This window comes from Crocodylus siamensis, chromosome 1, assembly GCF_052110815.1.
Source record: "Crocodylus siamensis isolate JL-2025a chromosome 1, ASM5211081v1, whole genome shotgun sequence".
In the NCBI taxonomy this organism is placed as follows: domain Eukaryota; kingdom Metazoa; phylum Chordata; order Crocodylia; family Crocodylidae; genus Crocodylus; species Crocodylus siamensis.
Window position 1 is genome coordinate 82,139,717 of NC_143395.1, and position 23,046 is coordinate 82,162,762.

Sequence of the window (23,046 nt, forward strand, 5' to 3'; positions counted from 1 at the left end):
TGAGTGCATCAGAACAGTACCCACATTCACTAATCTGGGTTGATGGTAGCTTGAAGAAAATGATGTAGAATAGATTGAATCCTACTGAAGGGCCATGACGGGAATGATTCCAAATCATTTGACTTATACCATGGGTGTGAAATGCATTTGGTCCTGCAGGCCAGGTGAGAAGTGTGGGACTGGTCTGTAGGCTAGACTGAACCCACAGACTGCCCCCATGTGCCAGATACAGTGCACAAGGGCGGTCCAGTGTCGGCACTGTGTATAGTACATGTGTCGGTTCCAGCCCTATGCACCTCATGCAGTACATGCTGCCCCAGCCCTGCATGCTGGATCTGGCTCACATGGCTGGTCTGTGGGCTTGATTTGGACTGGCCCCAGATCCAGTGTGCAGAGCCAGTGTAGTGCAGACTCTGATTGCAGTACTTCATCTGTGTGCCAGCCCTAGCATCCTCCAGCACCCACATTGGCTCCAGCCTGCACCAGTCCCTGCGCACTATGTGTGATGAGCCAGGCCAGGGTCAGCACATACTACGTGTGGCACTCAGGGCTGGTCCAGGACCACAAGCAGTGCTGCAGGCCAGGTGATAGGACTCCACAGGCCAGATCTGGCTTTTGGGCTGTATCTTTGATACCCCTGAATTATATTATCACTTGCTGCTATTTACGTAATGGCAGACAAAAGGGTTACTGCCTCTTATGTTGACAGCCTGCCTTAATTGAAGCCTGCCAGGTGTTTTTTGTGTTAGAATACTAAAAGAGGATGAAGCAAGACTCCTATTTGAACAATTTAGAATTGGATAGCTTTGTCTTTAGAAAAGATTGATTTCCACAACTGTGTGAGACTATCCAAAAGAAGGGAATTCATTCAGTGACATAAAATGGTATCAGGAGGAGTCAATAGATCCATAGACAATTACGAGGTGACACTGTCAGTATTTTATTTCTGAAAATTACCTGGCCTGCAGTAAGTCCTCTATTTCTGAACAGATCAAAGGTCTTCTTGAATCTGGATGGTCTATCCAATTAATGTAGTTAGGGTACATCGATTTTTGTACCTAACAGCACATTACTTGCATCACATCCAGCTGTATCCAGGGGATTCTGCTTCCTGAATGACCAGGTGCCCATTATCAAATGGATCAACTGGGGATGATCCTTCAGCATGAGTCTCAAAGATCATGAGCTGAATCCATAGCAACTTGAATTAACTTCCCTGACACTGTGCCTCCTTATTTCTGAATGGGTACATGTTGGGAAGTTAAGCCCTAGTTAACAAGTGTGGGAATTTAATCAATATCTATTGAAATTTTCAACAGGCTAATTCTATATTAATAAAATAGCAGCAACTAAAGAGCTAGTTGAATATGCCAGATTTAGCTTTTAATTCCTTCTCAATTGCTACAAGTCAGCCTTTTCAAGTGGGAAGTGTTATGTAAAATCAGTTGCGTAGTTTGCCTACTCATTTAGTTTACAGTATGCTACTTATATGGCAAATTATAGTAGGACAAAAGTATGTTTACTAAAGCAGGACACAAGCAAGCTTTGATCCATGGTTCTTAATCTTTTTAGCCTCAAGGCATCCCTCCTTAGCTTTTCTCAAGTTTGTGGTGTCCCAGTTGCAAATTTTACAATCTACAGTTAAAAAAGATATGAAGTGGTCCCTTGAGGCTGCAAAGGTTGAGAACCTTTGTCTAAGTGGTGTCAGGACCTCATCTGACTGTTCCCTTTCTACTATCTGCCCCCTCTGCACTCCTAGTTTGTACCTGAGGGGGCAATGGCAGCCCCCATGCCATGTAGGCTACTCCTGCAGGGTCTCACACAACTGCCCCTACAGCCACCCCCAACCAGTCCCAGGAACATGGGTGCAGGAGCATGGGTGTAGTGGAAGGGAAAAGCCAGGCTACAAAGAGGGGCTTGGACCCCATATCTGCCTAGCTGTCTGCCTGCATCTATGTGCTCTGCTACAGCTGTGAGGGCAGTCAGTCTAGGGGCCCCAGGGGTTGGGCAGAACCAGCAGCAGTCTGCAGGGGAAATCCTGTAGGCACCACTGGATGTGTCTACATAAGATGCTGCATTGCTGTAGGAATGTGCTACAGCAACGTAGCATCAGTGGACACAAACCATGATGCCGCAACTATGTTGCCATGGCAATGGACTTCCTCATTATAATGTGTTGCTACGGCGATGTAGTGGTTCAAAATAACCATGCATTGCTGGAATGGTGCAGTACAGGCTGTTACTGCGATGTCATTTAGTACTTCCAAAAGAAAGTGCTAAATGACTGCTCAGTAACAACAGCACTGTAGGGGCACATATAGATGCACCCCCTGAGTAGTTGGGGAAGGTGCAGGGCACTGGACAGAGGGAAAAGTACTTTTACCTTCTCACATTGACTGGGTATCATAGAACCCTTAATGAGACCTCAGGGCTCCCTGGTTGTGAATTACTGCTCTAGATACATTTTCATTTCTATGTTTTAAGTATGGTAATAGCATTTTAGATCAAAATCACTTGGCTGCATACAGACATTCAGAGGGAAGTTTGATTGGCACTTTTGAGCTTGTGCTCTGGTCCTTTTGGTTTCAGGCCTGCTATTGCCTGCCTGCCTCCTGCAACTCGCCCTGGGTAGGGCTCCAGTCTTCCTGGACTCCTCAGGCTTTACTACAGCATACCTCTCAGGTGCCCCTCTGTGACTTCCTCATCACCCATTTGCTAGCTATGACCCAGTCGACTGGTAGTATAATTAGGACAACAAAATGTAACCCCCTGGTCCAAACACACACCAGCTCACTGGTTGCACTAATGCTAACCCCTTACTGGGTTATATTTCTTTGCAAGTCCTCCACCCTTCTTGCCCCACCTCTTCCTGTCAGGTGGCTCTGCAGTCATTCCCAGGGGTTTCCACTTAGGCTTGATGACTAGCCTGCCTCCTTGTACTGGGGTGAACTCAGCTGTCTGCAATTATTCTCTCAAAGTAACAGGAGCCCCAGGCTCCCTGTTACACATCCCATCACTAAATAATGTTTCCATATATTATTCAAAACTTATAAAGCATAATTCATGAACAGATAATGTGACAGCTGCTCACAGAGCCTTGAAACAAGTGTCAGAACTAATACATGAAGTATCAATAAAAACATATTCTTCATGCTATAGCTTATACACTAGTCTATATTCACATGCAAATTATTAATGTTACCTGCAGCTGCATGTGCAGATTGAAGGAAGTTATACTTTAATCTTATGCACTGAATGCTCATACACCAAATTGAAGCCTCAAGAAATTAAAGAATGTTTGTCCTCATTATTCCATGTGTTATTTTGTGAAAAATAGAGGACCAGGGCCAATAATAACTTAATACAACATGTTCATAATTAAAATAAGTAGGGAAGGGGATATTAGTTTGCCTGGGAGGTTCTGTCATAGGAATCAATCCTAAGGGCCTTGTTACATGTTACACTATAAGCTGCTCAAATGTTGACAGCTATTAGTACTAGCTCAAGATCGGAGCAGTAATATATTCAGGCCAGCAGGGGCCTAGAAGAATAAAATATAACAATCCCTACTAGGTCTGTGCAAAGCGGCAAATATTCATTTCAGATTTAGACAATTCAGAAGGACATTGATTCAATTTGGTGATTCAAGTCACTGTCCTGATTCTATTCAGGCAATTCGGATTTGAAAATTCAGCACTGATTCGGAGATTCGGCCATAGACTATAATGGGGAATCACTAAAATACCTATAATTTTGTCATTTTTTTGCAGATTTGGATGAAAACAACAGGGATGGTAGCCCCTTCTGAGGGCATGAAGCCTGCCAAGTTTTCAAGGAGACAGTTTCAGAGTTTTCTGTGAAAGTGCACCTCAAACTGCTGAAAGCAAAACTTGTATCACTTGTGTATATTAAGGGGTGTAGGTTGTAGTTGGTCTAAGGACATAGGCAGACAAGGTTCCTTGGGTCAATATGATATCTTTTATCATACCAACTGACCAGTTGAAGTAATATATCTTAGCAAGTTTTCAGGTTTAAAAACCTTTTGTCAGCCTGAGGAAGCATCTGCAGTTGGTGTGTGTGCTCTTCCTGCTTCTTGGGGATGGGGACTTTGGAGCATGAGGGGGACTTTCCTTTGGGCATGCTCCCAGGCTGAGAAGGAACAAAGGCAAGTGGGTGCTGCCTCTTGAGATGCAGCAGCATTACCATGGTGATGAAGCATTTCACTTCCTTGCCCTGGCTGTTCTGCTTTCGGCAGTGCTGGCAGGCAGTATACCTTGGATCATCTGCCACCTCAAAATTATCCCACACTACACTATCCACCAGCTTCTGGGTTGAGGGTGGGGATCCTGTCTTATCCCCCTCCTCACCAGGCAGAGGCACAATAATAGGAGGAGCTGAGCCACCTGCCCTTACAACCTATTCTGAAGTGCCTTCCAGAAGAGACCTGCCTCTAGGGGAACTTTGAGGAGTGTGGTGCACAAACTCAGATTCACCCTCCTGTGGCTACATGTTACTGTAATATGAGCTGGGTACCATGGATGAGAGCCTCATGTTGGGGAGTGACATGCCCTGGACTGGAATATCTTTCAACTGTTTAGAGAATGTTTAAAACTAGTTTCTTGGTCCTGATCCTCAAAGGAAACTTGCAAAACACTTCCCAAAGATGAGCCTATGAACTCCACTTCATCAGCCTCCTGGACACTAAAAATCATGGACTAAATATAGACATTGGATTTATGACACCTTATAACCTGCCTGACAGCTGACTTCCCAGGTACTTCTCCACTATTCATCCCCCTTCTCTCCCCCCACCCAGCCTGTCTCTCACCCATGAACTCCTCAAGCTACATTTTCACTGATTGCCTGCCTTGTATGCGTACCAGCACAGCCTCTGGCCTTTTTACTTTTCATTCTATCCAGGAAAAGCACACATCAACTGCTGAAACTTCCTTAGCTCAATGAAAGGTTTTTGACAAAGGCTTGCTTAAAAATTGTTCTCCAACTATTTAGTTGGTCTAATAAAAGATATCAGATTCACCCAAAGAACCTTGTCTGCCTATGTCCTTAGACCAACACAGCTACAACCTACACCCCTTAAACTAGTTTCAGGTTTTAATCTGTATGTACAATCTAGGAGTTAAGACATGGCTGAGCAATTATTTGGGCTGGTGGTCCACTTAAGGAGTTTTGGTTAGCTGCTGAGAGCTGGTGGGTGTGCTGCTGACCCAGCCTTAGCCCACTGTCTTGGCTGTTTGCATGCCTGCCATGAGGAGGTGGCATGTTAGGAGATGCCAGTTGATCCTATCCTATCTAGCTGCAGGCCTGTTCACCCCATACCCACTGCCAGGGGCACCAGATGGATCAGGCAGGTGGGTAGGTGGGGTCTCCATGAACCCAAGTGGGCATGGCACATTTGGCCAGCTGGATGAGATAGGGCTGCAAGTGGGTGGGGAGTGGCATCTAGGAGTGGGAGAGGCAGATGGAGCTGAGGCCAGGATCACAGGGTGATAAAGCATGGGGTCCAGGGCAGAGCTGCAATTCACTTCCCAAATGGGGACCCTGCCCACCCATTCCATCTGGTGCCACCTGTGGTGGGAGCAGGGAGAACAGGTGTGGGCAGATAGACCAGGGTGCCCAGGCTGGGTCTTTTGGCAGTTGTGGAGGCATTCACAATGGCAGCCATAAGGAACCACCACTTTGGGAGCTGCTAGGAAGCCAAGTCCAGTTATCACGCTGCCCCTGTCACCCAGCCCTGCAGACTGTGGGTCCCGGCTTGCTTGACAGCTGTATGCGGATATAGGGCAGGTTGCACTCTGTGCCAGGTAGCACCTCAGCACCTGGGGACAGCAGAACTGGCTGCACACATCACAAACCAGGCTGCCCCGCTGCTCCTGGGCCAGGTGTGATTGATTCATGTAATTTTCTGAAAGTGTCCCCTAGGTTTTAACTCCATTCTTTCTTACTGGGGGGAAGAAACTTCTTGGTTTTGACTGTTGGACTGGGCTTTCGAAGTGTGAAGAGGGAGAGGAAGCAGGGCCCTTCTCTAGTGTCTCTCCTTATTCTGGAAGGAGAAGATCACAGAGGGCACCAGGATGTAAGGGACGACATTTCTTTATCTCCTCTTTTTCCTGTAATAGCCTCCTCCTCTAGCATGAAGAAGAGAAAATATATCCATCTTGCTTCAGTGGATCTGAATCTTTGTGGGGTAAATAGATGGGTGTAGAATCAGCAGGAATATGTTGAAATATGAAGAAAATTAAAGCTCAGCAGTTTCCAGAGCAGTAGAAGCCCATCTGAGGACTAGAAACCACTTGAGAGGTATTGCTGATTAGCTAGGGAGAATTGCAACATGGAGGTTGCTATGTTGCTTTGAGTTAAAGGAATAGGAAGTGGTGCAGCTGCTTTTTTTATGGTGCTTCACCCAAGCTAATTAACCCTGCCTTGCAATAGAGTTTATTAGTATAGCTGTATTCACAGTTAAGGGTAGGCAAAATTAATTTGCCTGGGTGCCATGCTATGTGAATATGCCTAGGCTCCTTCCATTTCAAGAAAGAGCTTGTAGTTATTTCCTGAACTAGAAGTGGCATAGCTGAATTTAGATTGCACCCTACTGAACTGGTGTCCTCTTATCTGTATCTTCTCAGTAGACATCTGATCCATGTTCTGGTTTAGTATCCACTTTTTTTTTCAAATTCAGCTCAAAAGTTCCATCTCAAGGTCTCTTTGGGACAGACAGACCCAAAATTCAGGATTGTCCCAGACGTTTCAGAATGATTGGTATCTTTGCTTGTCAAGTTATTACCCACCAGAATCTTGGGAAATGATCTATTCCTACCCTGTTTCCCATGCAATATGACAAAGGCATAATTGTCCTGCCTTTTCCTGCTCTATTAAAGTAAGAATTGTTGTGGGTAGTAGAGAACATGATCCTGATTTCCCTATGTGTGCTGTGACCCAGGGCCCTTGGTCACTTTTGCTCTTCTCTAGCTACTGTGATCTCTTACCAGCTTGAGCATTTCTTTCTACAGCAACTGATTTTTCACCACTTGTATCCAATTTGTTTCTTCCACAAGAAAGAGCATGTGAGAGTCTTTCAGGTACCACAGTAGCAAGATTTACTGCTCTTCAGGGAAACTTTCTGAGGTTCCTAAAGCTGCATACATTTTATTTTCTTATTAGAACTAGACTTGGCTACTACTGACTCTAACTAGCTCTTATTTGCAAAATAGGGGTTAGAGATGCAAGGGAACATTGAAACACTATGTTCAGAAATACTCTAATTTATAATGTCTCTTTCAAGTGACACAGATTTCAGTTTGCATAGAATCGATTATGTTGCTTGGGTTTCCACCCCTCCCAGTTCATTATCTACACATCATCTCCTGGTTACGTTTATTCCTAGTATAATGTTACTAAAACCATTGATTCCATATCTGAGCAACCTTGGTCCTGACTTCTTTCAATTTGCAGTTATAACATTTCTTCCTAAAGAAAATAGCAGCTAAAATGTTTATGGATGTGTCAGAAACGAACATTTTTTAATGTTCAGAATTTATTGTTCACAATTTATTGTTCTATTTATTTTTCTGGCTTTCTTGCCCTCAGCCATTGTAGATCTTTCCCCCCTTGAGGCTTTTACATTGTATCCTTGCAGAGTTAGGCTCTAATGTAAGGTTACTTGAAAAAAGTCTGTAAAATTAATGGAATTAAAGAGCTTCATTTAGCCTATTCATTTCTTAATTGTTTTTTGCCATATAATGTGTGTGGTTTGTTCTCCTGAAAGCAAAAGACTAATCACACCAACTAGACAAGGCCTAATTCAAGTTTCCAGGCACTGCTTGACCAATGTTCTTCAATTTTATTTTGCAAACCCCCTGCTATTCCAATCATTTGTCTCTCTCGAAAAGAAGCTGCTTCAGTAGTTGCGACAGGCTACGTGGTGGTTTTGTGACAGGACAAGCCAATAGGCTGAGTCAACTACATTCATTCTTTCTTACAGTTTAAACCAGGATTTAAACCTAGACCCATTGTGCCACCTACCTCCTGAACTTTGTTTCTCATTACAAAGTCTTCTAAATGAGGATGGCAAAATATTCTCACCAGCATCAAGAAATACTTCTTAACAAAACTGATATAACATCTGAAATGGCCTATAGTTTTGGACTAGGAAGAATGTGTGCATTTAGCACAGGATGAGAGAGAAAGAATAATAAAGGTGAACTACAATGATCACAAACTTTACTGTGAGATACATCATAAATACCATTTTCACCGAAACTGCCATTTATTCCCTTTCTCCGTGCAGGTTTTCCCTTAAATGCAGGTTTCCCCTTAATTTTAGTCCATCTTCTTTATGTTTTAACACTAATTTTGAAAAGGAAAGATAAAGGACATTTTATTGTATTAAAAAGTACCAGAATGTTAGGTAAGTGCTTATATTTATCGCACACATTATAAATGTTTACTTTTATTCAGTAGGTACCTTTTAGAAGAGCTAAACCCATGTATGTTTTATGACTTCATTTGACTGCCTTCCCCTGTAAGTGAAATAATTATATAATAAAGTATACTCTGATACACTAATCTGAAATTACCCAGTACTTTGTAGAACTTTGACATGCTTTGTAATAAATGATTTTTATGTTTAAAATCCCAGGGCTGTCCAGGGATTAGGAACTATGCTCCTCATTTTACTCTTGTCTCTGACTCAGTGCTGAACCAATATCACAGCAGGTGTTGGTGGGGTGGCACAATGCTGCTTGACAAAACATAGGTCCTAACGACTGTTATAAATAAGTTTGTCATCTGCTATACCCATTGAATTTTTCTCAAGAGTATCATGTGTTAGATCCATTCCTAGCCAAATGCAGATAATTAAAGTCTACCCTCATATATCCCCACTTTAATTTTATCTGGATATTCTTTCCTTCTTCAGATTACATCTTAAACTGTTACATAGTGTTGCTGTATACTAATAAATGGCTGTGACATTGTACAACAGAAGTGACAGTCATGGTTAATACGATTTACTGTTTCTCTATGGTAGTTTAAATTTGTAAAGCACTTACATTACATATTTATTTTACATAGTGGCATCTAAACTACACATATATACCTATGCAATAGTGAATACATCATCATTTATTACAGTAACTCTCAGCAATCCTAATCAAGGTTAGTGCATTGTGCTGTAAAATAATTGTTACTGCCCTCGGGAACTTACAGCCAAAGATATTCTTCATGTCTTACATTAGCATCTTGCCCTCCTATGAATTGTATCAACATATATTTAACATTACTGATTTAGAAGTTCAGTGGAGGACTGATTTTCCAGCTAGTATAATAGACATCTTTTTGGAGTTGTTGTACACTTTAAATTTTATCATATAATCTTATTTATGTTTTTTATAGTCAAGTATTGGGGTGTCATCTTAGAGTGCTTACTGGAAAATGTCAGTTCTGTTATGATGATCTCCTGTCACTCTGAAATTTTCCAGCCTTACAGAAATTTCAGTATTTCATGCTCTGGAAAGGGTTCTGGCTCCCTGTTTTGACCTTCTAAGGCAAACCTTCTACTCTGAACCTTTGTTGTTTGTATACAAAGCCTGAAATGTAATACCTTGTCAATTGGGCAGAGTCAGCTTTCTGGAGAAGAGTGCCTTTGTGCGGTGCAAACCTTGTCTGAGACACCATACAGAATCAAGCCTCCCTCTCTGGGAGGTATCAAGTTCCTGTCTTTTGTGAATTAAGCATGGGAAAGGACTGTGGCCCTCACTCACTAGAAAGTTATACTTGCATGTATGGGTACAGGTTGTGCCTTCTAATGAAGTGCTTTTGTTTTGGTGTCACCACTGCCACTTCCAGCCTAGATTTGCTGCTCTCTCTACAGGATTTCAGGAGTTTACAAGTAAATGAGACTAAAGAAGGGGGAAGTAAAACAGGATCAAACTGGTGTTATGTACAGGAAACCCTTGCTATTCATGGGTTCGGCAATCCTGGTTTCAAATATTCACAAATGCTGAACCCACATTTTAAATAAACTTAAAGGAGCTCCTCAGGAGCTCCATGCTTGCCGCCACCATGTTCCCACTGCCACCGCTGCACTCCCACCACCACTGCCATACTCCTGCCATCGCCAGAGCAGCCGTGCTCCCTCCCAGCTGCCAGGGGCACTGCGTTAATGAATGCAGATGGCGTTCCTGAATGCATTGCCTTATTCATGGATTTTGCCATTCACGGGGGATAGGAGAACGTATCCTCTGTGAATGGCGAGGGTTGCCTGTATTTCAATCTTTTGTTACCCATTTCAGGGAGTCATGTCATATCACATGATTGCTAAACTTGAAGGTTGGGAAGCGTGGATTGCAGTCACAATGCATATGTGTGCATTGAATAAGTATGCAAGTCTTTGGGCTGTTTATTGTAGTTCAGAGCTAAAAAATATGCTTATTAATTATGTGAAAAGTGCTTGCAAAAATATTTTATAATAAGATTCCTTTTAGAAATTCTATATCCATAGAATATATCCAGTGGAGCAAAGACTTTAAACAGCCCTGTGGATGAACCTTAACCATTAAGGAGGGAAGTTGTTTAAGGTTCAGAGATTAGTTTGGTATCTAAGATATTTCAATCCTTGGTCTTCAGCCTAAAGCTACTAGTCATTTTGAATAGGTTGGAGTTTTGTGTAAATAATATTAGTAGGATATCATCCCTCTGAGTAGGAATTCCATGTTTTCAAACTTATGCATGGGGAGTTAGACACATGACTTCAACTAACCAAAAATCCCACATATATTTTAGTCATTGTTGCCAACTTGGAAAACAGTGAACAGATGTAGGTATGAATCATCATATCTTTACAAAATAAATTACTATGTTTACATACACATCTTCTCTTGTTGAATTTAAAAGTATGCAACTATTTACCCTGTCTTAAACAGTAAAAATGACATTGCTGGCACAGTTGTATCTAGTGTGTTAAGCAAAATAGTCAGACTGACACAAATATTTCCTGACATAATGTACATTTTTATCAAGTTGAAGCCACAAGTAACTCTCTGCCACACATTTCTTGTAGAGATTTTCATAAAAGATAGGGAAAATTGTTCACTTGCCAAATTGCTTTCCATTGGAGCTCCAGGGACATGAGAGAGATTAAGTTGAAACATGAGCCCACAACTTCGTTTTATATACTTCTGTTTCATTTGGATGTTGTGGTTTCAGTAAGTAGATGATTCACATGATCTAGATGCCACAGTTATGGGTGTAGTGCAAGTATGGATAAAATAAATGCATTTTATTTGTGCTGATTTTTTTATATTACTAGATGACACATGACTTCCTTTTATACTGCACTGTAAGTTTAACCTGATATCTAATTGTACAGTGAAAAATATATCTCAAGAAAATCTTATGAGTTTTTGGTACAAGCTGTTTAAAAACATTTAAGGGCATTGTAGCAGAAACAGTATAAAATGCATTTAAAAAAAAAATTTTTTAGATATGGGTTTATATCATGGTTCCTTATCTTAAATATATCACGTGCACAGCCACTATAATTTTTGGCGTTTGAACCATCAATAAATAATCTGAACACATTCTGTTTATCCCATGGATGACAATCCAAAATAATGCATAAATAAATAAAACCCACACAACTCTAACTAACCATAATATTTAAAAACAGTATGTGTTCAATTGTCTAAGTCAATATAATTTTTTTCAGAAAGTCCAGGGCATTTGTTTTTAAATGAAGCTTGGTAGATGGGAAGATGTTATGTTAGAAGTTGATTTCCTCATCATCTTTTGCACAGGTTTAGAAACAGTTCTCTTCTTCAGAAGGAAGGACAGGGCAGAGATAAAAGCCTTCTACCATGAATGGGTAGTGGACTGTCATATGAGCATGGATTTCTTTTAAATATTAGGATAACATGGTTGTGTACCTCATGGCAATGAGGACATGGTTAGGGAAATTACTACATATGATGCGGAAGCAAAATGTAGATACACTTACTGCCACAAAATCATGAATCCCAGATAGTCTCCATCCCAGAATATTAAAAGATTTGGCATGTAAAGTTAGCAAAACCTTCAGCACTGATCTTCAATGAATCTGTCAACTTGGGCATAGTATCCCATGCATAAAGAATAGTAAATGTAATATCTATTTTTTAAAAAGGAGACAGCAGGCATATCTACATGAGACACTTACTGCAGTTGCCTAATTAGCTGTACAGTAAACCATTACTGGTCTACACATGCAGAGCTACTAGGCCAGAATAAACTAATCAAGTCCTCCATAGGTTAATACTGTCAGGTATAAGCAATATCCTACAGTGGAGTTATTTAGTAATCTTGGTATTGGAACTCATTAAATTTGCCAGTGGCATTAAGGTGGGGGGGTATTTCCAATAAACAAGAGACTGGATTGTTATATAAAAAAATGTAGATGTTCTTGTTATATGGAGTATTAGCAATAGTTCAAAGTTTAATGATATAAAATACAAAGTCCTGCACTTACAGAATAATAAAAAGACTTTTAAATATAAACTGGGATTTTATAGATTAGAGCCAATTGGGGAATAGAGACACTTGAGTATATTAGTTAATTATAGGATTACCAGTGTGGTACAACTGTGGAAAAGGCCAATGCAATTCCCTGGTATCTTAGACGGAGACCAGAAATATTAGCATCACTGTACAATGTATTGATAAAATCCCATTTGACTATTGTATGTGGTTCTGGTCATCAGTATTAAAAAGAAAATCAGACTAGATGCAGAAAAGGGCTACCTAGAGTATTAAGGGAATAGAGACCTTACCTTATGAAAGAAGGTGCTTAGATGGCTTAGTTTAACAAAACAAAGACTGAGAAAAAGTATTATCATTTTTTAATAATACATTTATAAGGTTAATAATAGGAAGAAAAGGCTGTGAACAAGTATTTGCCACACATAGTCTAGGTTTAGGCAACTTACTTTAAACTGCCTAAAACTGGACCAGGAGCAGCATGGGCAGCCCTAAGTAAATTAGGATGGGGAGACGGACTGGGAAATTGGGTGGTGGGTGGGGAGAATGGGGCTGAGAAGTCCACAGTTGTGGGAGGTGGGTCTGCAGGGGTGGAGGATTGACAAGTCTATGAGCTGGTGTACCTACTGGGGCATTCCAGTCAGGGATGGTGTTAAAGGATTAAAAATAGCCTGGTCAGAGTCTGGTGAGTAAGAAACTACAACCCTAGAGCTGTGGCCTTTCCAACCCTGTGGCTGTGCTACACATTCAGGTTAACCTTTGTTGATCTAAGTTAATGCACCTCCTGTGGTTCAGTAACTTAGATCAGATGTATAATTTTTTTGGCTGAATTAAACCCTCCAAATGCCTGCATGAGTTGACATTTAGATTAACCTAACCCTGGTGATATCAAACTTAATGTAATGCTTGTATGTACCCAAAATTTTGAAGGCTAAAAATTAACATTGGCTCAAACTGGCTGTGAACAAATTTAGATAAGAAATTTACTATCAAACAAGAAAAGATGTGAAATGGTCCTGTCAGCAAAATACTGAGGACAAAAGACATGAAAACTTAAGAATAAATTAATTTAATGAAGGGATAATATGATTGGATACGGAGTTCTTTGTTGAGAAACCAGTTTGTGTGTCCCCTGGCATCTTGTGTTTTCAATCTTCCCATTATGCTTCAGGACTTTTGCTAGTTGACTGTCAGGGCTAGGGAGGATGTTTCACCTCCCATGGATGCTACTGGCTTCTGAGTTTTTTCCATGCTCCTTTGTGTGAAATTCTGGGACACTGATCAAAGTTCAAGCTGGAGCGTTTTGACTTAGGTACGCTGCTGGTAGTTAGAAAACTGAGGGGCTATAGAACTATAGAAACTAGAGGCCCATTAGTCTTACCTCAGTCCTGGGGAAGCTTTTTGAGAAAATTATCCAGGAGCACATCTGCAGGGAACTGTGAGGGCGCGGCAGCTAGGGGCGGCCGTGAGCTCCCTAGCGCCGCCTACCGTCACGTTAGGGTGACGTAGCACCCTCAGAACCTCGCCCGCCACGACTTTGATGGTTAAATATATAATGTGGAGGCTGCCAGTTTCCCTAATGGACGGTCTTGTTGTTCGTCCCTATTCCAGACGGGGTATCTATGTGCGTCCTGCCTTAAGGGCTCTGCGTGCCTCCAAGCCTCCCCCTTAGCACGCCCCAAGTCTCGCAGCTGTTCTGGGGGACGCTTGTATGGTCCCTCGCCCCTCGGGTGCCCTTGTTCTCACTCTCGGGCACCGGGGCTCTTCGCCCACCTGGCGCCTCCTTGGGTCGGGCCCCAATCTCTAGCCCGTTCCCCTACGCCCGGGCCTGTCACGCTGGCGCCTAGCCACTTGCTGGTGCCTCCTGGGTTGGCTCGCCAGCACCGCTCACTACCGGCGCCCCCTGGGCCGGGTTCTAGCCAGTGCCTGGCTAATCGCCGGCTCTGCCTTAAGTCTGGAGCGCTCTCGCCGCCCTAGCCTCGGCGCCCTTGGGCCGGCACACTCTCGCCGCCCTAGCCTCGGCGCCCTTGGGCCGGCACGCTCCCTCTGCCCGGATCTCGGCTCTATCACCGCCCTAGTCTCGGCGCCCTTGGGCCGGCTCACTCTCGCCGCCCTAGTCTCGGCGCCCTTGGGCCGGGTCCTAGTCTGAGCTCTATCGCCGCCCTAGTCTCGGCGCCCTCGGGCCGGCTCACTCTCGCCGCCCTAGTCTCGGCGCCCTCGGGCCGGCTCACTCTCGCCGCCCTAGTCTCGGTGCCCTCGGGTGGCTAGCTCGTCTGCTCTCACCGCCCTAGCCTTAGCTCTATCGCCGCCCTGGTCTCGGCATCCTTGGGCCGGCGTTATCGTCGCCCTAGTCTCGGCACCCTTGGGTGGCTAGCTAGGCCTGGCTATTCGGCCCCTCTCTGGGGCCTCGCCCCTCAGGGGCCTCTACCGCGCCCCCTGCGCTCTGTTTCTGGCCCCGCTCCGGGGCCTTGCCCTCTCTAGGGCTGACTCCGCGCCTCTTGCGCCCTGTCTCTGCCCCGCTCCAGGGGCCTTGCCCTCTCGGGGCTGGCTCCGCGCCTCTTGCGCCCTGTCTCTGCCCCGCTCCAGGGGCCTTTGCCCTCTCTAGGGCTGACTCCGCGCCTCTTGCGCTCTGTCGCTGCCCCACTCCGGGGCTAAACACCGCCCTTATGGGCTGGGGTCTGTAACCCCACACACCGCGCCTCCCTGGCGCACTATAATGCCCAGCAGCACCGACACTAGTGCCCCTGGCACTGTGCCTCAACTGGGCACTGGGAACCCCCAAGCTGTTGGGGAGCTCCCCTGAGGCCTCCTCGCTCCCCTACAGCCTCACCCGTTCCTCCGGTGTAAACTGTAACATAACACTCAAGCCATCTGGCTATAACATAAATACAGAGGCTCCACACGCATAACATTAACTCCAAGCCCTGCCAGGGCTTTCAGTCCTACCTGCAGTCAGGGTGATCTTGTTCCCTGCATCATCGCAGCCTGTTAGTGGGGTAAGGCTGCAACCACCCACTCAGGCCACTCAGCTCAAGCCGCAGAGCTCCTGCTCCTGCGGCAGCCCGAAGGGAACTGTGTTTCCAGCTCCAGCCTCAGCTAGTTATAAAGGCCAGGCCCTGCCCTCTTCCGGCCATGTGACCACCTGGTTGTCCTGGCAACCAGGCACCTGAGCTGCCTGGGTGATTGACAGCTCTGCCAATCACCCTCACAATCACGGGGCACCTCTGTGACTCCGTGACAGGGACCAGCAGGGGAGATTATGTTTAGGGGGAATTAACATGGGTTCATTAGAGGCAGGTCCTGTCAGACCAACCTGGTGGCCTTCTATGACCAGGTTACAAAAGCCTTGGATGCAGGTGTCGCGGTGGACATAGTCTTTCTGGACTTCAGGAAGACCTTCAACTCTGTCTCTCACCCCATCCTCATTAAAACATTAGGCGACTGTGGTGTCGATGCCTACATAGTCAGATGGGTCACAAATTGGCTGAAGGGCTGCACCCAGAGAGTGGTGGTGGATGGGTCATTTTTGACCTGGATGGATGGGGCAGTGGGGTTCCCCAGGGCTTGGTCCTTGGGCCCGCACTGTTCAATATCTTCATCAGCAACTTGGACAAGGGGGTGAAAAGCACCTTGTTCAAGTTTGCAGATGACACTAAGATGTGGGGAGAATTGAGCATGCTAGAAGAGAGGGACAGGCTACAACTAGATCTGGACAGGTTACAGAGGTAGGCGGATGAGAATAGGATGGGATTCAATATGGACAAGTGCAAGGTATTCTACCTGGGGTGGGGAAGAACCAGCAGCATACCTACAAGCTGGGTAACTCCCTTCTCATCAGTGCAAAGGCAGAAAAGGATCTTGGAGTCAGTATTGATTCCAAGATGAACATGGGCTGCCAATGTGGGGACGAGGTCAGGAAGGCTAACTGCACCTTGTCATGTATTCATAGATGCATCACGAGCAGGTCCAAGGAGGTGATCCTCCCTCTCTATGCGACACTGGTCAGGCCACAGTTGGAGTACTGTGTCCAGTTCTGGGCACCAAACTTCAGGAGGGATGTGGATAGCAGCGAGAGGGTCCAGAGGAGGGGCTCTGGGACCTGATCAGGGGACATCAGGGCAGGCCCTACAAGGAGGGGCTATGGGACCTGAACCTGTTCAGCCTCCACAAAAGAAAGCTGAGAGGTGATCTGGTGGCCGCCTACAAACTTGTCAAGGGGGACTAGCAGGCAATGAGGGAGTCCCTGTTCCCCCATGCACTACCGGGAGTAACAAGGAATAATGGCCATAAGCTGACTGAGACTAGATTCAGGCTAGATATCAGGAGGCACTACTTCATGGTCAGGACAGCTAGCAGCTGGAACCAGCTGCCAAGGGAGGTGGTGCTTGCCCCTACCTTGGGGGTCTTCAAAAGGAGGCTAAACAATCAACTAGCCAGCGTCATTTGACCCCAGCATCCTTTCCTGCCCATGGCAGAGGGTCAGACTTGATGATCTGCCTAGGTCCCTTCCGACCCTCCAAACTATGAAACTATGAAACCCACCTGTTGTGTCTGTTACATAGATTGGAAGAACTGAATCCTTGAGAGTCTACAGTGGATGCCCTGCAATGGATCCTTCTTTCTGAAGTTTAATTTATTGTACTGTCTTTAGTTTGTTAGAGTATAAGTATCCTGTAATCAAAGGAGTTGTATTTTCTTCCTGTATCACCCAGAATGTTGTAGGTAGCCTATAAATATTGATACATATCTTTCCTAGAATGAAGTTTTGGTACTTTGCTTGAAATATTATCATTGAGTTCTGAGTATCAAGGGGGATATTGTGCCTCACCCATTATATTCTTAAGCCTTTATTAAATAACAGGAAGTGTGTCATCTGAGTTCTGCCTAGACCCATCTGAGTGTGGTGACATGAACCAGTTGCAATTTATAAAGCTAGGGTGTGAACTTAGGGTGGAATTGTCCTTTGCAGCATTTAAAATGCAATCTTTTTAGCTTTCAGAAACGAAACTTACCCAGAGGGAGTGATTCCCTTTCCCAGGTAGTGTGGATTTGTTAATTGGCACATAAGACATTTATACACATAAATTTTTGTCACATGATGCTCCAGAGATCCACTGCTTTAGAGCAGACTCTATTAATCAAGATGCTCCACACGCGAACTGATGCGCACTGCGGTGTGCTGCATGCAGTTGTATAAGCAGTGAAATGTACACAAAAAATGGTGGCGGTGTGCTTCTGAATGAAAGCACCTTCTATGTGTTTTAGTTCAAAAGCATGCTGTTGCCATTTTCTCAGCACTAACGCACATTTTGCCACTTATACAATTACAAGTGATGTAGCGCTGGGTGCTTTTCAAAGCACCCGCTGCTGCAGAGCTTCCATGTGTAAAAAGGCCCATATAGACTGCACATGTGTGGCACATGCACTGGCTGTACATATGTGTCCATATATATACAACTGTTGTGGGCATAAGTTCCAAAACAATAGGTGGCCAGAAACACATGGCTAATAGGCGTTAGATTCAGGAGGAAGAGGAGAGGCCCTCCTATAGCTGTGTGGCCCTCCTATAGCTCCTATACAGTCCCAAAAGCTGTGTGGTTGGGCCCAACGCAGGAAACCAAACACGTGGTTTATAGGCCCCTCCTTGCCTAAAGGAGGTTGGAAACTGTGTCTCTGACTACCCATAATAGTGTTGTGTGGCAGATTATGGTCTGTCCACTGCTGCTACCCAGGTTGCAGAAGCTGCTTTTTATACTTCTGGCTTTCTGTTGTGGGGGCCATGAATAACCAGCCTCAAAGGCATGTCAGGCAGGTTTTTTAATAATGATTGGTTGTATGGTAGTTAGAGAACAGTTCTGGGAAGTAGGAGATGTAGACTCAAACTCATTTTGGGTGAAGAGACGTAGGACCTGAGTCTCTTACTTTTGGGTGAGTACCCTAACATACCCGCCTTATCCTGCAGTCATTTTTTTCCAAGGTGTGCACATACATGTGCATGTTAAAAGAGCTTCACTGGACCAAATGTAACTGGGGACCAAAAATGGTGAGCTAGAAATGTTAGTGTGTTATTTACTCTGAGAACTATCTGCATGCATTCATGCTCATACCACCTGGTAAATACAAGGCAGCTTGGCCCATTTTCATTGAGCGACAAGCTATCTCACATTTACAGTGGGATGCGTGTGTACATAATGAGTAGTTTCCACAGGGAAGCTAACATACTGAAAGTTCATTGTAGTTTAACTTATGGTAACTTCTTTGTGTAGCCTTAATCTAATACAGTTTTTATGACACCATAAAAACATGTAACAACAATCACATCTAATACACAGTGCAGAAATCAGATTGAAACAAACACAAGAGAGCAGTACTTATAAACTGAAATAATATTTGAAATATACAGGATTCGGGGCTGTATGTGGCATGCACATTACCAAGTGAGAAAAATATAGAAATCTATACCACAGTTGGAAATAAAAATCTACTGATAAACTATATTATTTGGGTTTAGGACAGTCATTTTGAAAATGACATGTTATTTTCACAGGAGCTATACCATCACTTCTTATTATATATCTATATTTATATATCACTTACAGTAGAATCTAGTTAATCCACACTTTGCTAAACTGGGTACCTTGTAATCCTCAAGAAAACTGGCAGCCTCTTACCAACCATCAATAAAAATGTAATAGCTAATGCTGTGGTTAGGTCTCACATCACTAAGCTTCATTGTTTTTAAAAAATAGTGTAGATCACACTTACTAATTTGCTAAGGATTGCTACCACAAATAACTAAAACTAAATGCCATCTGACAAAATTAATTTGTAATATGATCTCTAGGATTTTTATTTTTCACTTAATAAAAAGTAGTCATTCAGAGTGGAGTCTGTTATTTTATTTATGTAATTTAGCAAGAATAGAGGTATATAACTGAATCTATTTACCATGACAGTTTTGCAGGTGGAGTACATAGGAAAAGTACTTAATTTAGAGTTGTTAATTGTCACAGTGAAACTCTTTTGTACATTTGCCATTTCCACCAACATATTCTTCTGCTAAGATGAACGTAAGAATCTTCTTGTCCCCCAACTCTCTCAACATATATACACACACAATATAATATAATATAATATAATATAATAGTCTATGTGGTAAATTTTAATGCCATTTCTCATCTTGCTACCAATCCCACTGAAGTCAATTTATTTATTCCTGGAACAAGATGCTACTTGTGGCAAGTGAAGAAATAGGAATCCCACTCTAAATGTGTAAGGACCTCATTCTGTCAGCCACTGAAGCTCGATTGGTATAATAGAATAGGAGATCATGGGGAATATTCTGACTGTTAATGGATCCAGTCACCTTATATTTGCAGGTGACTGTTTGAAGAACATTCATGTTGCCTTCTGATTTTCAAGTACATAACTATTTTTTAAGAGTACATTTAAGAATTGACAAAGTAGCTATAAAACAACATACAAGGCCAAAGTAGAGGTATATAACAACACTCAGCCAAAAGAGAAATTAGAGAGTTGTAAATGTGTGTGTCCTCTGAAGTACATAGTGTTTTGCTTTACTTTCCTACCACTCCTATCACAGCTTTCAGCAATGTTAATTCAGAAACACCGAACAAAAGAGAACCAGAATAAATCACCTTCCTTACTGGCAGAGCTTTAAATACCAGCTTAATTGGTGCAGGGACAGGCCTTCTCAAGTGTAAAGTCTGTGTTTTGTTTAATTTGATTGCCAGTTTCTGCCTGCTGCTTCTGACTTATGTTTTTTTTCTCTTCTCTCTTATTTCTCTCAACAGAAAGCTGACCTTGCAGTTGCTCCTCTGGCCATTACGTATGTTCGAGAGAAGGTCATCGACTTCTCCAAGCCCTTTATGACTCTTGGAATAAGTATTTTGTACCGCAAGCCCAATGGTACAAACCCGGGCGTCTTCTCCTTCCTGAATCCTCTCTCCCCTGATATCTGGATGTATATTCTGCTGGCTTACTTGGGTGTCAGTTGTGTGCTCTTTGTCATAGCCAGGTAACATGTCAACTTTTGTGATTTTTTTGGCAATTGTTATCTTTTTTTTCTCACTAATAATTGTCAAAAGTCACAAATTTTTTTCTTACTTTCATACTCTCATATTTCACTTTGTGGTATACAGAAGAATAATGAATTATTAGGGTTCTCACAATTCTTTACAAAGTATAACACTGCTCTTCTAACTTCAGCATGCTGATTTTGTCACCAAGCAGTCAGTATGCCAGGTGACACTTGCTTTTTATTTACAAACTGAAAGACATTTGCAAGTCCTGTGAAATGTCTTCTCCTCTTTCTATGTTTCCTTTACATAGAAAATGACAGTTGTACTGTTTTTATATGATTTAGTTTGGTATTAAAGTTAAATTAATCACTTTACTGCCTACAGCAAGGTTTATCCCTAACTGCTCAAATTAGCCCTTTAAGTGTAAGAAATATTAGCTTGCTCAGGGTAGTTTGTATTCTCAGGAGGAAAGCAGTGGAATAATTTGTTTAAAATTTTTTACCAGGTAAATGCCCTGAAGTACAACATCTAATTTAAAATGCCAGTCTGGGATGCATTTGAAACTATGCTTAGCTGGGCTTGCTAGGGTCAAGGGCCTCAAAGCTGCAATTATGAAATCATAATGCAATCTAATACATAGTGCTCTCTTGATCTTTAATCATGTTATTTCCCATTTTCTTCAGTATTGTGTTCTCTCTCTGTTAATCTCAACAGCTCCAATAACAGTTCTGGGAAATGGGCGGATGTGGCAATGCTGCCCTCCCACTCTTCTCTTACATGCACCTCATAACTCCCATTGTCAGAAAATCCCATTGTATGTTACCCTTTCACTGCAAGGACTGGAATTAACCCTATGTGCTCACAGAAAGGCACCTTATACCTTGTAACTTTGACTCTTGCTGTGATTACAAAAAATTACAGTCCATTAGAGAAACCAGTAATATCACTTCCTGAAACATCATTTGCAGACTTCTACCATCTTGGTAATCATTTTTAAATCAGTTTATAAATAAAAATGTTTAAATAGATGGCTTTATCCTTATGATTGCCTGGATTTCCCTAAAACTGTTCATCTTCAGCAACTATTTGTATAGCATCTTTTTGTACTGAGAAGAGAAATCTCATCAGTAACAAGGTTTTTATAATTTGATTTCTGGTGCACAGGTGGGCCTCCACAATCTTTTTTCTCCCTGTCTCTATGCCCTTCTTATGCTGGAGTTCATATCAAAGTTCTCTCTCTTCCTTTGATACTATCAGTTTCTTTTGTAGAGGTTGTGTCTGTTCTTTGACAGATAGAAAGGTAGTAATTGTGGATGCTGCTGATGCTTCATAAGTAATTCAGCAACAGCTACAGAAATCATATAGATGACACAATGAAATACTTGTTCCATTTTGTAAAGAATAACTTCACTTATGTGCCTTCTTTAAAAGGCTGTTTTAAACCACCAAGCACTTACATTAGTATTTCCTGAAGGCATAAGAGACCTTAGTGGATTATATAAACTATTTATAGCTTTATTTCTGAGAGAGTCCTTTTATAGAGATAGTTCTGAACACACTATATGTTATAGTTTAGTATATGTGCACAAACAATATATTGGGAGGGGGAACTTTTCATGCAAAATATTTTATGTATATGTCCAAAAACTCTCACTTTGCCACTACAAGGACTTTTTTTAGTGTAATGCACAATCCTTTAAGCAATCGTCTCCCATTAATTTTACTATGAGCTATGTGGCTGAATTCTTACTCACCACTCTGAAAATATGTCCTACTATATCGTATTGTAAAGATGCATTTTCTGAATCTACAGACACATTATTATTTTTTCAGAAACTTTTTTTTATTATGCTATTCAGTCACTCTATCTCAGTCACTGAACTGGGAAGAATGTTTATTACCAAACAGAAACACCACATAGTAAAGTATTATTGCTGAACTTTTTTCATGTGTTAGTTTCTGGACTGGCACTATAAAATCCTGATGTACTTGAAAGCATTATCTTTGTCATAAAATAGTATAAAAATATACTACACTGACTAGAGGGTTGTTTACAGGTAGGGTTTTGTGTAAAATATCTGTTTATATCCAAGTTTACATCAGTCTTCAGAACTAGAGGTAAAATTTCAGCATCTGCTAACTTGCTCACTCATATATCAGTACAAATCAAAGATGTAGGCAAGTGTAAGAAAGGATACTTGTTTCTTAAAACAGTAAATCTGTTTTGTTTTAACAATAGATATATGTCCTAACATTCCTAACCTAGTCATTTTCACAGGGAAATATATCTACATGATAATTTCTTGACAATAGTAAAGATAGCACAATGTAAATTACAAAGAAATAAAACAGCAGATTTACAAAAGTAATGTTTTCCTGTTTACGTTGTAGAGCATATATTGTGTCTGACATATTATAGTGACACAATACAGCATACATTATGGAATGTGTGTTTTTATTATAGTATACAGTACAG

At 42.4% G+C, this 23,046-nt stretch overlaps 1 protein-coding gene across 1 annotated transcript in view; it reads left to right on the forward strand.

Annotated features, from left to right (window-relative positions):
• GRIK2 (glutamate ionotropic receptor kainate type subunit 2) overlaps nucleotides 1–23,046 on the forward strand; it is a 669,798-nt gene that overhangs the window by 424,612 nt on the left and 222,140 nt on the right. The window contains exon 12 of the mRNA XM_090037234.1: nucleotides 20,343–20,566. Coding sequence (XP_089893360.1) covers nucleotides 20,343–20,566 — 224 coding nt within the window. The remainder of the gene's footprint in view (nucleotides 1–20,342; nucleotides 20,567–23,046) is intronic.